This window comes from Choloepus didactylus, chromosome 20, assembly GCF_015220235.1.
Source record: "Choloepus didactylus isolate mChoDid1 chromosome 20, mChoDid1.pri, whole genome shotgun sequence".
Taxonomy (NCBI): domain Eukaryota; kingdom Metazoa; phylum Chordata; class Mammalia; order Pilosa; family Megalonychidae; genus Choloepus; species Choloepus didactylus.
Window position 1 is genome coordinate 22,914,311 of NC_051326.1, and position 13,077 is coordinate 22,927,387.

The 13,077-nt window shown below is 37.2% G+C and overlaps 1 protein-coding gene across 2 annotated transcripts in view; it reads left to right on the top strand.

The window, feature by feature from the left end:
- Nucleotides 1-13,077, top strand: part of HOOK3 (hook microtubule tethering protein 3) — a 134,333-nt gene that overhangs the window by 65,105 nt on the left and 56,151 nt on the right. For both annotated transcript variants that reach the window (XM_037812507.1, XM_037812508.1), the window contains one exon: nucleotides 3,953-4,020. In XM_037812507.1, the coding sequence (XP_037668435.1) occupies nucleotides 3,953-4,020 (68 nt within the window). The remainder of the gene's footprint in view (nucleotides 1-3,952; nucleotides 4,021-13,077) is intronic.

Consider the following 13,077-nt stretch of genomic DNA (forward strand, 5'->3'; position numbering starts at 1 on the left):
TATTTATAAATGATTACAAAACTTTTAGAAGTACCCTAGGATATTTATATGACTATACTCTGGAAAGAAAACCTTGAAATTATTTGGGCTTATCTTTGCAAAGATTAACAAAACAAAGTAAGAAAGAGACATTTAAAATAATGATTTGGGTGTGTTTATCTCAAGGCCAGAAAAAGATGTTGCTAACCATAGAAAGTTTGAACTATCATCTTTTACTTGTGTCCTTTGTACTTAACAATCTAAAATATCTAATTTTAAGTTCCCAGAGTCACATTGATCCAATATATTATATCATTATCATTAGTGTTAAAATATTGGTTCCTTTATTAATTTGGTTGGTATATCGGCAATTTAGGAAATCTTTCTGTACCTGATATTAAGAGCGTGGGTTTCCATGTCCAGCCAATCTATGTCCAAATCCTAACCCACCTTTCACGAGGTTTGGGATATTGAGTAAATCAATCTCTAAGTGAAATCTTTGATTTCTTATTCAGTAAAATGGTGATGTTAGTATTCACTTCCTAAGGTTATTGTGGGAACTAAATGAGGAAATGTATGTAAAACACTCAGTATAGTGCCTGGCAAACTTGAAAGCATTTTGTTATAATTTTTCATGTATGGTATTTCAAAACATAAATTTTAATTCACTTTTCTATTTTGTGTTTTTGTGAACTTTTAGGTAGGCAAGTTTTTAAAATGTCAGTTATAAGGTGGCGTTTTGGTATTTACTTAATGATTTATACTTATTCTGTGAAATATGGAATGTAAATTAGTAAAACCACTAATTTACATTGAGAGCAACTGTTCAGTAAGTTAAATTTTAGTCTACAGTTTTAAAAATAAATGCAGTACAACAAACCCAGTTTAACAGATTTGTGTTTCCTTGAGGTTACTTGAAGACCAGCTTTGGTATGATAATTATAAAGTAACGTATCTTTTTTTTTTTTTTTAGTCCTTCCAAAGTGCTTATCTTCTTAAATGGCTTTTCCCTTTCCTCTGTTGACACTACTCATTTGCACAGAATCACTTATTTTCCATAAATTCCTGTTCAAATTCATCATCCATAAAGTAGATAATTTTTACCTTAATTATTAAATTTATTTTCCCCTCTTCTTTAGTTGATTTATTTCGCAAATACTTATTAAATTCATACATTCCAGTAGGAGCTAGGAACAGCGTTTTAGACAAAATGAATGCAGTAACTGCTCTCCTGGAGTTGTGTGTGTCTGTGTGTGGGGGGGGGGGGTATTAAGAAAGACTTAGGTTGACTTTAAGAATTTTTTTGAAAAGACTGCTATAATTGGATAGTAGGGTCAAGGGAGATTAAATAGAAGATTAGGTAGGTATGGGCTATTGTAAATCATGATAGCACATTATTTTACTGATATTTGTATGACCTTTGAAAAGGATGGATTTTTTTTTTTTAACCTCAAACTTGTTTCCCCATCCTATCTGCAGTAATGCAAAACAGACTTACTAACTTATTGTCTAAACCTTTTTGGTGTTCTAGTGATGAGTGTGATAATAGTTAACATTGTTTCCCTGAAGCGATGACCAGTGTTATTGGTCTCTTATTTCAGGATTTTTTTTTCTAATAATGTAGTTATTTCTCTCTAGTCCAATTCCTTTTAGATTTTAGCATGCCATGCCTTTATACTAAATTTTTGTTTGCTTATGCCGTTCAGATCAAAAATTAAAATACAGAAGTTTCTGCCTTTGTGATCTTTGTATATTTACTGAAATATTTAGTTTTGTCAAATGTTAGAAGATGGGTGCAGATAAAGAAGATTTAAAAAACATTAAATCTCTAAGTAGATGCTTTGATTTGAAGGTGGAAGAGAAATTACTGTAGTTTATTGATAATCAGATAATGACTTGTTATAAATATATTTATTCTGTTACGAGATTCATTAATTCCTGGGATCCTACATAAGACATAGGTATCCTTGGAAGTGTATAGCTAAGAGTTGGTTAACTGTATTTATTACGGGATAGGAATAGGAAAAATATCTGTGTTCCCATGGAAAAGAAGACAGTCATAATATTTATTGAGCTTTCACATGGACTAACTGTTCTGTATAACAGCTTGATTCAGTTTTTCCCTAAAAACTGTATAAATGATGAAAACATATTGAGCAGAATTTTAACATCCCATTTATCCAGATTTAGGGCATTCTCCACTCTTAGGAACATAATAGAGAACTAAGAATCAAATGAAGAGTTTCTGACTTGTTCAATATTGGCTGTCACTAGACATTTATGATATAATATTAGGCAAGTGAAGACATAAACCCACATCTTCTCCACATTTAATCTTATAATCTTTGCACTAAACTGCTGTAAATTTTGGACCTCAAAATCACTCCTAAAAGCTAAGTTTTCAGGTTAAACTCCTTATATAGCATACTTCATTCTCCAGCATCGCCTCATAGATATGTACCCAATAATCATACATATCTTTATTTTAGCCTTTAAAGAATTGTAAATTATTTTTTTAAACTGTATATTAATGTAGTTCTCCTCATCATTTTATCATTTTCATTTTACGGTGTTCGCGGGGAAGGGCCTTGACGTGGCAACACCGCTTCTTAACTAACGCTTCCCCTCTCACACCTTACTAACTTCCTAACTCCCTATTCCCCGTTATTTTCTTCACTTCCAATAGGCTGTCATTAAGTTTTCCTTCCCGATTATCGATGCCAATGCTGCTTCTTTTCCATATTCACAGTCATTTATATGGAGGACAGATTAGTCATTCCAGCTATGCTGGTTTCTCCATAGCCTTTGAATTCTGTGTGACCCCTTTGAACAGAATGTCTACAGGTACTCCCTTATTGTATTCCAACACTCACCAGGTGCTCTTTGTCAACAAAACAAAACAAAAAGTAGAGCTCAGACTAACAAATTCTTTTTTTTGACCAAATGGTGATTTCTGATTAAGATATGATCTATTCCTACTGCTGGCCTAATAACAGTGCCTGCAATTTAGGTGTATTGTGTTTTTGTACACTCACATTTGATTAGATACAAGTATCCCTAGAGCAATATTGTTTGAAAATATGTTTTCAGTAAGCCAAAGGCTTTGGCATTAAGGACCAAAATGTCATAATTTAATAGTATTGTAGAAATACTTTCTTTTTTAAAACAGTTTACCTGTTGGGAATTGTATAATAGTTTGGTATCCCACATACATGAGACTCTTGCCAAAAGATCCCTTTGAAAATATTGATTTGAAAATATTGAAAACTGCTCCCAGGGCTTTTTTAGAAGACAAGAAAACATTATTTTCAACTTTGTCACTTCTGATAGATTCTTCTCTTTTTTGCCATTGGTGAGGTTGAGATTGGTGAAGTTGCCACTTCAGCTTCTTAGAGACTCATCATGCATTTACCCCATGGTATCAGGTTCTGCAATTCATCTTAATTTTTTGCGTTAAGCAGCTATCATGTTCATTAACTTTTTTCTTTTTTATAGCAAAGACTGTTAGGGGAGGAATTATGCACAATTCAGTGCATTGATTTCATGTAAGAATAAAGCACAGATTTCAAAATCTTTAACATACACAAAATAAAACTGAAAGACAGCTATTTTTAGTTTTTAGGAAAGTAAAATGGAGTCCTATCTATCCTGACTTCAGGCTGTTCCATTGCATTGTTTCACACTGGCTCACGCTCCTGCTGATATTGCATTCCCATGACCTTTAGCTGTAGCCTCAGCTTAATTGATGAGGAGTGATAAGGGAAAAAAAAAATCTGTCTCAAGAAAAGATAAATAATGTGACTTTCAGCGTTTCCTTTACCTGTGGCACATATAATTAACTATATATGAGGGATTTCTAGGAAGAATCAAAACACAAGAAACTACTTTGTAAAACAATCTGTGAAGTATTACCTTTACCCCCTTGACTCTCTTTAACTTGAACAGTGACATTCCAGATTATTCTTGTTTTCAGAGTACATCCAAGCCATTATGATGATGGAAGAATCTGTTCAACATGTTGTCATGACAGCCATTCAAGAGGTAAGTTAGAACTCTGTGCTTACAATTTGTTAAAAATTAAGGAGGCATACATGAGTTTAAATAATAGAAGTAAAATTTTTAAAAGATTCTATTACTCATTTTTAAGACATCTTTTCTTTAAACTTATGATACAGTGTCTCATTTTTATTAAAAGATACTCATTTGAATTTCTCATTTTATTAAATCTTAAACACTTGTCTTGCAGACATAGATATTCAGTAACTATTCCTAATTTTTAAAAATGCTTTTAACGAACAAGGAAGAATAGACTAATTCCTAAAGCCATTATAAATAATCTCTATCTTAAACCAGCTGTCCCCTCACACATAACTGTTGTTTTCCTATTTGGCATGAAATGGGTCTTCAATTCTATTCATACCCAAAGCAATTTCTAGATGAATTATGATATTAAATGTAAAACACAGAATTATACAAAGTATAGATTAATAGGTGGTTTACCTCAGAATGGGAACAACTTTTTCTTATGCAATTTTATTGTGATATAATCACATAACATACAGTCATTCGAAGTATACAATCAGTTGTTCACAGTATTGTCATATAGTTGTACATTCATCATCAGAAACTTTGAACATTTTCATTCCCAAAAAAATAAAATAAAGATTAAAATAAGAAAGAATATCCTAAACATCTCATTCCCCTCCCCTCCTCCCCACATTGTTCATTTACTTTTTTTTAAATACAGTTTGAGATATATTCACACACCCTACATTCATCCACAGTGTACAATCAGTTATTCACGTCACCATCATACATTTGTGTGTTCATCACCAGAATCAATTTTTGAACCTTTTCCTGACTCCAAAATAAAAATAAAAGCAAAAAAGAACACCTAAATCTTTCCATCACCTCCATCCCACCCTATTCTTCATCTAATTTTTGTCCCCATTTTCCCACCCATCTGTCCATATACTGGATAAAGGGAATGCGAGCCACAAGGTTTTTGCAGTCACACAGTCACACTGTGCAAGCTGCATAGTTATACAGTCGTCTTCAAGAATCAAGGTCACTGGGTTGCAGTTCAGCAGCTTCAAGTATTTTCCTCCAGCCATTCCAACACACTAAAGCTAAAAAGTGGTATCTATATAGCACATAAGAATGCCCTCCAGAGTGACCGCTTGACTCCATTTGAAATCTCTCCACCACTGGAACCTTATTTGTTTCATCTCTCTTCCCGTTTTTGTTCAAGAAGATCCTCTCAATCCTACAGTGCTAGGTCCAGGCTCATCTCCAGGATTCATTTCCTACATTGCCAGGGGGATTCACACCCCTGGATGTCATGTCCCACGTAGGGGGAAGGGTAGTGAGTTCACCTGCTGGGTGTGCTTGGGGGGGGGGGGTCACATCTGAGCAACAGAGGCTCTCTGGGGGAGACTCCTAGGCACAATTATAAGTGGGCTTAGCCTCTCCCTGGCAGCAACTAGCCTCACAAGGGAAAGCTCCCAGATCGAGGGCTCAGCAGTCCTCAATGTTTGCAGGAAAATCAGCAATAACCCAGGTGGGGAAGTCCAGCATTTCTGCATTTCTCCCCATTTCCTCCGGGGACCCCACAAATACACTTTTACTCTCTGCCCATATCACTCTGGATATATCAGGATTTCACCCCAGCCTGCACAAACTCACCAAATCCCACTTCCCATTCACCACTCCATGCACCCGTGGTGGGAACAACTTTTTTTTTTTTTTTTTTTTTTAAATAAATTCCAAGTTATATGAACAGTTGCAAAAACAATACTAGCCCCATACACAGAATTCCATCATACCCTGACCTCCCTCCCCCGGTAGCTCAATCCACCAACTTTAACTTGCTGTCACATTGCTATTTCTTTCCCTCCCTCCCTCCCTATCATCCATCATCTATTGCTCTGTCGTCTGAACATAAGAGAGTTAGCTGCACACATCCTTGAGCATTCACTATAATTCACGTATACACTTCCCATGAACAAGAACATTCTTTCATGCAATCCCATTAAGCGCAGCTAAGAGGTACAATAGATTCAACAATGATAAAAAGCTTGCATTCTATATTTCCTTTTCCTTATGTCTCAACTGTGTCCCTTTGAGACACCTGTCCTCTATCCTCCTGTCCCATCCAAGTTCATCCTTAGTATTCAATTGTCATCTAGTTAGACTGACTTTTTTTTTTTTTTTTTTTCAGTTGTGGAAACATATATACAGCCTAAATCTTCCCATTCCACTCCCTCCCTAGCCTTTCATTAGTGGGATTAATCACGTTTAGAATGTTGTAATGCTCTGTCCCACCATCCATTACTAGAAATTTCCCTTCACCTCAAACAGCAACCCTACACTCATTTCTTAACTCCCCATTGCCCCTTCCCCCATTTCTCTTAACCCAAACTCTACTTTTCATCTCTATGGTTATATTCTCTGATAATTTCTTTGTGTTTACTGTGGGGCTTAAAATTAACCTCTTAAATCCATAGCAATCTTGTTTTTCTTTGATACCACCTTCACTTCAGTAGAACACATAAACTACGTTCCTATACTCCTGCATTCCCCCACCTTTATATAGTTGTCTAAAATTACATATTTTACATTGAGTTCAAAACCACTGATTTGTCCTTAAGAGTTTGTGTATTTTATATCATGTAGGAAGTAACTAGTGGAATTACAGTTCAAAAATTATAGACTTTCTATTTGTATTCCATTGTGGTTGGAGAATGTGCTTTGAGTATATTCAATGTTTTTTTTTAAATTTCTTGAGGCTTGTTTTATGTCCCAGCTTATGGTCCCTTCTCGAGAAAGATCTGTGATCACTAGAGAAAAGTGAGTGTCCTGGTAATTTGGGATGTAAGGTACTATATTTGTCTGTTAAAATTCTCCATATCTCTTTCTCCTTTCCCTGTCTCTCCTCCAGCAGGGCTCCCCTCAGAATCTGAAGTAGGGCAGGTCTTTCATTGGCAGAGTCTCTCAGCATTTGTTTGTCTGTGAAAAATTTAAGCTCTCCCTCAAATTTGAAGGGAAGTTTTGCTGGATAAAATATTCTTGGTTGGAAATTTTTCTCTCTCAGAGTTTTAAATATGTCATGCCACTGCCTTGTCGCCTCTATGGTGGCCGCTGAGTAGTCACTACTTAATCTTATGTTGTTTCCTTTGTATGTGGTGAATTGCTTTTCTCTTGCTGCTTTCAGAACTTGCTCCTTCTCTTCAGTATTTGACAGTCTGATCAGAATATGTCTTGGAGTGGGTTTATTTGGATTTATTCTATTTGGAGTTTGCTGGGCATTTATGCTTTGTGTATTTATATTGTGTAGAAGGTTGGGGAAGTTTTCCCCAACAATTTCTTTGAATACTCTTTCTAGACCTTTACCCTTCTCTTCCCCTTCTGGGACACCAATGAGTCTTAAGTTTGGATGTTTTATTTTATCTGTCGTATCCCTGAGATCCGTTTTGATTTTTTTTATTTTTTTCTCCATTCTTTTGTTCTTTCATTTTCTGTTCTGTGGCCTTCTAGGACACTGAGATGTTGTTCGGCTTCCTCTAGTCTTGTATTGTGACTATCCAGAGTCTTTTTAATTTGGCCAGCAGTTTCTTTTATCTCTGTAAGATCTTCTATTTTTTTATTTACTCTTGCTATGTCTTCTTTATGCTCTTCTAGGGTCTTCTTTATGTTGCTTACATCCTGGGCCATGGTCTTCTTGATGTCCTTTAGATCCTTTGCCATGTTTTCATTCCTCGACTCTAGATCTTTGATTAATTTTGCGAGGTATACCGTATCTTCCGATATTTTGGTTTGTGTGTTTGGAGTTGGATTCTCCATATCTTCTCGTTTTATCATAAGCATTAAGATTTTCTGTTGTTTTTTGGCCTCTTGGCATTTGTTTTGCTTGATAGGGCTCTTTCAAGTTGTAAAGAAAAAGGGATATCGATCTAATTTTTCAGGAGCACAGTTTGGTGACATACACTTTCTCTAACTAACCAGCAGATGGCGTCTGTGAGTCACCTATATCCCTCAAGTCAGTTCTCAACCTTTTTTCCACTTTGTGCGGGGAAACGATTCTTGTGGGTTCAGTTGGAGAACTCAGTTTGGGTGTGTTGCTGGAGCTGTCCACCCTGAATGTGGGGCGTGTGTACGGGTAGCCAGGGAGGAAGGGCAGTTCTAATGTTCAAATCCCCCAGGATCCCAGAGATTCAAGGCCGTCGCAAAAGTCTAAGCCTTCATTTCAGTTCAGCCCCAGCCTCTCTCTCTCGCTGATCCATAAACCACCAGACTTGGCGTAGCGTCCCTGGGTTCTCCAGCGGATCCCCCCTCCCAGCCGCGCTCCTCCAGTATCTCAGCCAAGGAAATGCTGTGCTATGTCACCAATGCACGCCATCCCACAAGGGAAGCCCCAGGCCGCCGGGCCGTGTGGCGGCGCACTCCCAGCCCGAAGCAAAAATGGCTGAGCGGGGGGTCTCTGCCTCCTCATCCTCGCACCGTTCCTCCTTCCCAGCTCCGGGAGAACTGGCAGGGCTTCGGGCTGTGGGCACGGCCCCCGGCAGGAGTTTATCCAGCCCTCCGGGGCTAGCTTCTAGCCACGGGGTTTCTTTCTGCTTCCGGCTCTCCCCTCCATTCCCCCAAACCCAAGGGTATTTGCTGTGGGCTATCTTCCCAGCCAGACAGCAAGAGGCCAGCCCAGCCCCCTCTTGCTGTGTTTTACTGCGTGGTTCCCACAATTGCTACTAGAGCCCCTCCTCTTTTTTTTTTTCAAAACAGCCAGCTGGTCTCCATACGCTGAACCCTGGCTTCCCCAGCCTGCCGCGTGGCTGCGGGTCTTCCAGCCAGCTTACTCACTCGTTTCAGAATGCCGACTCCTGGTTTCACCAAGTATACGGCCCCTCTGGAGCTAGGAGCCCGCATCCAGTTGGTGCATCGCTGTGACTGGTATTCTAGGTCACTTTCTGGTTTTTAGCTAGTGTTTTTCACGGAGGCGTTTTTTTCACCCTATCTCAGCTAGCTGCCATCTTCTCTCTCTGGGAACAACTTTTTAAATCATAACAGCAATGAAATAAAAATTGAGGGAAATAAAAATTAGATAAAAGGATGTGAATATGAAACAGAAAAAACACAAAAGACAAGCATGAAAAATGCTAAATGCAAATTAAGGTACAGTTTTTTTTAAATCCTTTCAAAAAAGCAAAGCTATTTAAAAGATAATCAGTTGACAGTCAGCACTGATGGTTGGAGTGTAAAGTCATATATCTTTTCAAAATTATTTACCTCATTGTATCATATATGATAAAGTCTGGTTGTGAGTGTTAAAATATCAAAATGATGGTCACTCAAGCAAAATAGAAGTTTAATTTGCTCTTGAGTGATCCTGGGCTGTAATGGAGTCTCTGTAGTCATTAGGGACATGGTTTTTTCTGCCTTGTTGCTCTGCCATCCATAATATGTCATTCTCTTATGGTGGTCCAGCTATGGCTTCTCAAGCTCCAGCTATCACATTCACATTCTAGTCAGCATTAAAGATAGAAGGAACAATTATCCACTTTCTTTAAGGAAACATCCAGAAATTCCTATTCCCACCCATATCCCTTTCGCCAGAACTCAGTCACACAGGGAAACTGTGTTCCTCAAGTCATCTTAATTCCAGGTGGTCACAGACTCAGTCAAAATCTGAGGATTCTGTTATTAAGCAGGAACAGAAAAATGAGTAAAGAAGCCACTAACAGTTCTGCCTTAGTCTAATTGATCCTGCACATCCACTTCTCGGAATTTAGCATAAGGAAATACAAAGATATGTAATAATGATAGTAAAATCAAACATTTATCTAGCACTTAGTATACACTAGATAGTGCTGGCACTTACTAAACACTTTACATCTGTGAACTTATTTACGGCTTACTGCAAATCCTGTGAGTTGTGTACTGTTATTTTCCTCAGTTTATAAAAGAGGACGCTGAAGCATAAGAGAGTTGTAATAAGTTGCTCAAGATCACACAAGTAAAATAAGTGGCAGAGCTGGGATTCAGGCCTACCTAAGCAGTCCGAACCCAGACCCCATGCTTATAACCGTTGGGCTGTTAGTGCCTCGAGATTTTTTCTTTCCGTTATTGTGTAGTAGTGAAATATTAGAAACAACCTACAAGCCCAGCATTCGGGCAATGGATAAATAAATGCTATTCATCCTTTCTAACACAGCATGTAATTAGATTTCACACTCTTCAGGAAGCAAGAAGTAGTTTGGCCTATAGTTAGTATTTGATGCTCAAGGTATTGAATTTAGATTACTCAGCTTCTGATTGGGTCTACATCAAAGTGTTTGTCCAGCTCCAATTACACAGTGTAACCTCAGTCTTCAGTATTTTCAGAGAGTGGAACTTTACCTTAAGGTTTGGAAGAGGAAGAGAAAAAGTTATTTCATTTTGTACACTTCTAATTTTTAATGGTATCCACATCCAGCAAAGGTTGTAACAATTCAGAAACCCCATCTTAGCTTAAAACTCAGACCAAAACCCAAGTTTCTGTTATGTTAATTTTGTATAACTCTTGTTGCATCTCTATTTCTGGTAATAATTTGAGCAAATTAGATCACAGGGAAGTTTAATTAGCCAAGCATAGTTTTGAATTTTCGGAGGTGGGGGGCTATCTTGAAAAATATTTAGTGACATAGGGAAAGAAAAGCTTGCAATGCATTAGGTAAAGTAAAAGGTAGGGTACAAAACAGTATGGTCTCATTTCAGTTAAAAAAAAAATAAAGATGAGTGGAAACAAATACACTTGCCAAAATGTTAGCCATCTCCTAATGATTGGATTTTTTTAAACATTTTCTTTATTTTCCAATTTTTCTAGAATAACAAGTATTATACATATAATCAGGACAATGTTTTTAAATTAATATTCTGTGACAAAGGGATTTCCATTCTATGAATCTATCCCAAGGAATTATTTAGAATTCAGACCAAGATTGAGCACAATAATTTTGTCAAACTATTTTATATTAATAGAAACATGAAAACAGTGTAAAAGTGAAATAGCAAGTGTTTAAATTATGGTACCTCCATATGATGAAATTTTATATAGCTGATAAAAACTTATAAAGAAAAAGAGTGTCTTATGACAGAGGAAAGAACATTTAAAACATCATGTGAACAAAGCAAGATGAAAAATTGCGTTACAATACAGTCCCAATTAGACTTAAAAAATAAGTTATATGTATATCCATTTTTTTTTGCTTTTTTATGCAATTTAATGAGATATAATCATATAGCATACAATCATTCAAAGTGAGCATATCCATTTTATTCATTTAGTAAATATTTATTGAGCACCTAATATGCAGCAGGCACTTTAGCAGGCCTAGGGATACAAGGATGAAAAAGATAGTCATGATTTCAGCCTCAGGAAACATAAGTTTCATGGGGGCAATGCCGAACAAGCAATTCAAATCCTGTAGGAAAAGTGCCATGATAGGAAAAATATAGGAGCACCTAAAGAGAGACTCTAACTCAGTTTGAGGGCATTGAGGGAAGGCTTCTCACAGGAAGTGGCATCTAGACTGAGCACTGAAGGATGAGATAAGTAAGGGAGGGGCAAAAATTGTTGTAAAGTTAGGAGTCAAGAGAAACCAAGACCTGCATGGTACATTGGAGGTGTTGAAAGAAAAATGCCTGTAGCAAACAATGTGAGATGGAAAATGTTTAGAGATTAAAGTTAGAGAAAGAAGATCATTAGGCTATGATTTTGTCAAAAGAGTTGGAATTTGGAAACCAATGAATGGTTTTAAGGAGAAAATACATTGAGGACTCTTATTTGAGAACTTCCACGCAACAGGAAGAATGGGAGGAAATTGAGTCTAGAAAAATGGAGACAGTTAAGAGACCTTAGAATTTATCCAGCAAAGAATGACGGAGTCCTGAACTAAGTTATGGCAGTGAGGTCAAAGAGAAATAGATTTGAAAGGTATCACAGTTGAATCAGTAGTCTTGGTGACTGATTGGACTTGGGGCGGGGGGACGGGAGGGCAAGGGGTAGCTGTATAGAATTATGGAATTGGAGAAGGGCTTCTGTAAGATGATGGTCTTTTAACTATTTAAATACTAATAGGAAGAAACCACAAGAAAGAGAAAGAAAGCAATTGAAATATACAAGAGGATTGATAGAATAAATAGAACAGGATCCATGAGAGGGTCGGAAGAGACTGGTTTGAGAATACAAGTGGAGGGATTCCCCTGGACAGGAAGAATGACCCTGATATTGTAACAGGAATGAAGATGGAAGGGATGAACATAGGTGTTGCTAATTTAGTAAGTCAGGGTGTTGAAAATTGAGGGAAATTCTTATCAGGAGGCAATGTTTTCTGATGAAGACTGTTGAGAAGAGGGAAAGGTTTGGAATAACCTCTGAAGAGAATAAAGGAAACCTGACAGGGGGAGCATACCTTTATTCTGGGGCAGCTTCAAAGGCTTGGCTGAGATTGGGAACTATACATTAATAATAAAACAGCTTTTTGGTTTTTTAAGATGTTTCACTCTTGGTATTAGCAGTCAGGATATATGGCCAGAAGCTCCACCTAGTTGGATTGATCTTGGATTGGAATTTTTGCCAGGGAGAAGGAATGAGGTTAGAGGATAGTATGAGGTAATGTCAAAAGTCAGCGAAGTAATATGCCATGAAACCTAGGCTAGATAGAGAAGAAATTGATTAAATAAACCATGAACTGCAGTATTTAAAGTAAGGAGGGTATTCCCCAAATTATCAAGATGTTGTTAGCAAGAGAAAGAAGAGGAAATTTAAGGCAGGCAAAACCAACTGATGTTCACTAGCATTTAAGCAAAGTAGGGAAGACTGCAAAGTAGGGAGATAAGTAGAAAGATACAGGGTTTAGAAGCTTCGATGAAGTTGAATAGATATACTACATATAATTGAGTGAGAGACCTAGAACAAGAGAAGGGTGTATTCAAAGAGTGGGATACCTAGATTCTTGTTTCAGAGGCTGTGCTGTATTATTAGGACTAAACTGTAATAGTGGGAAAAAGAAAAAAAACTAGAAGAAAGTACTTCTCCCTTCTACCTCTCCTATCTGAATTAGA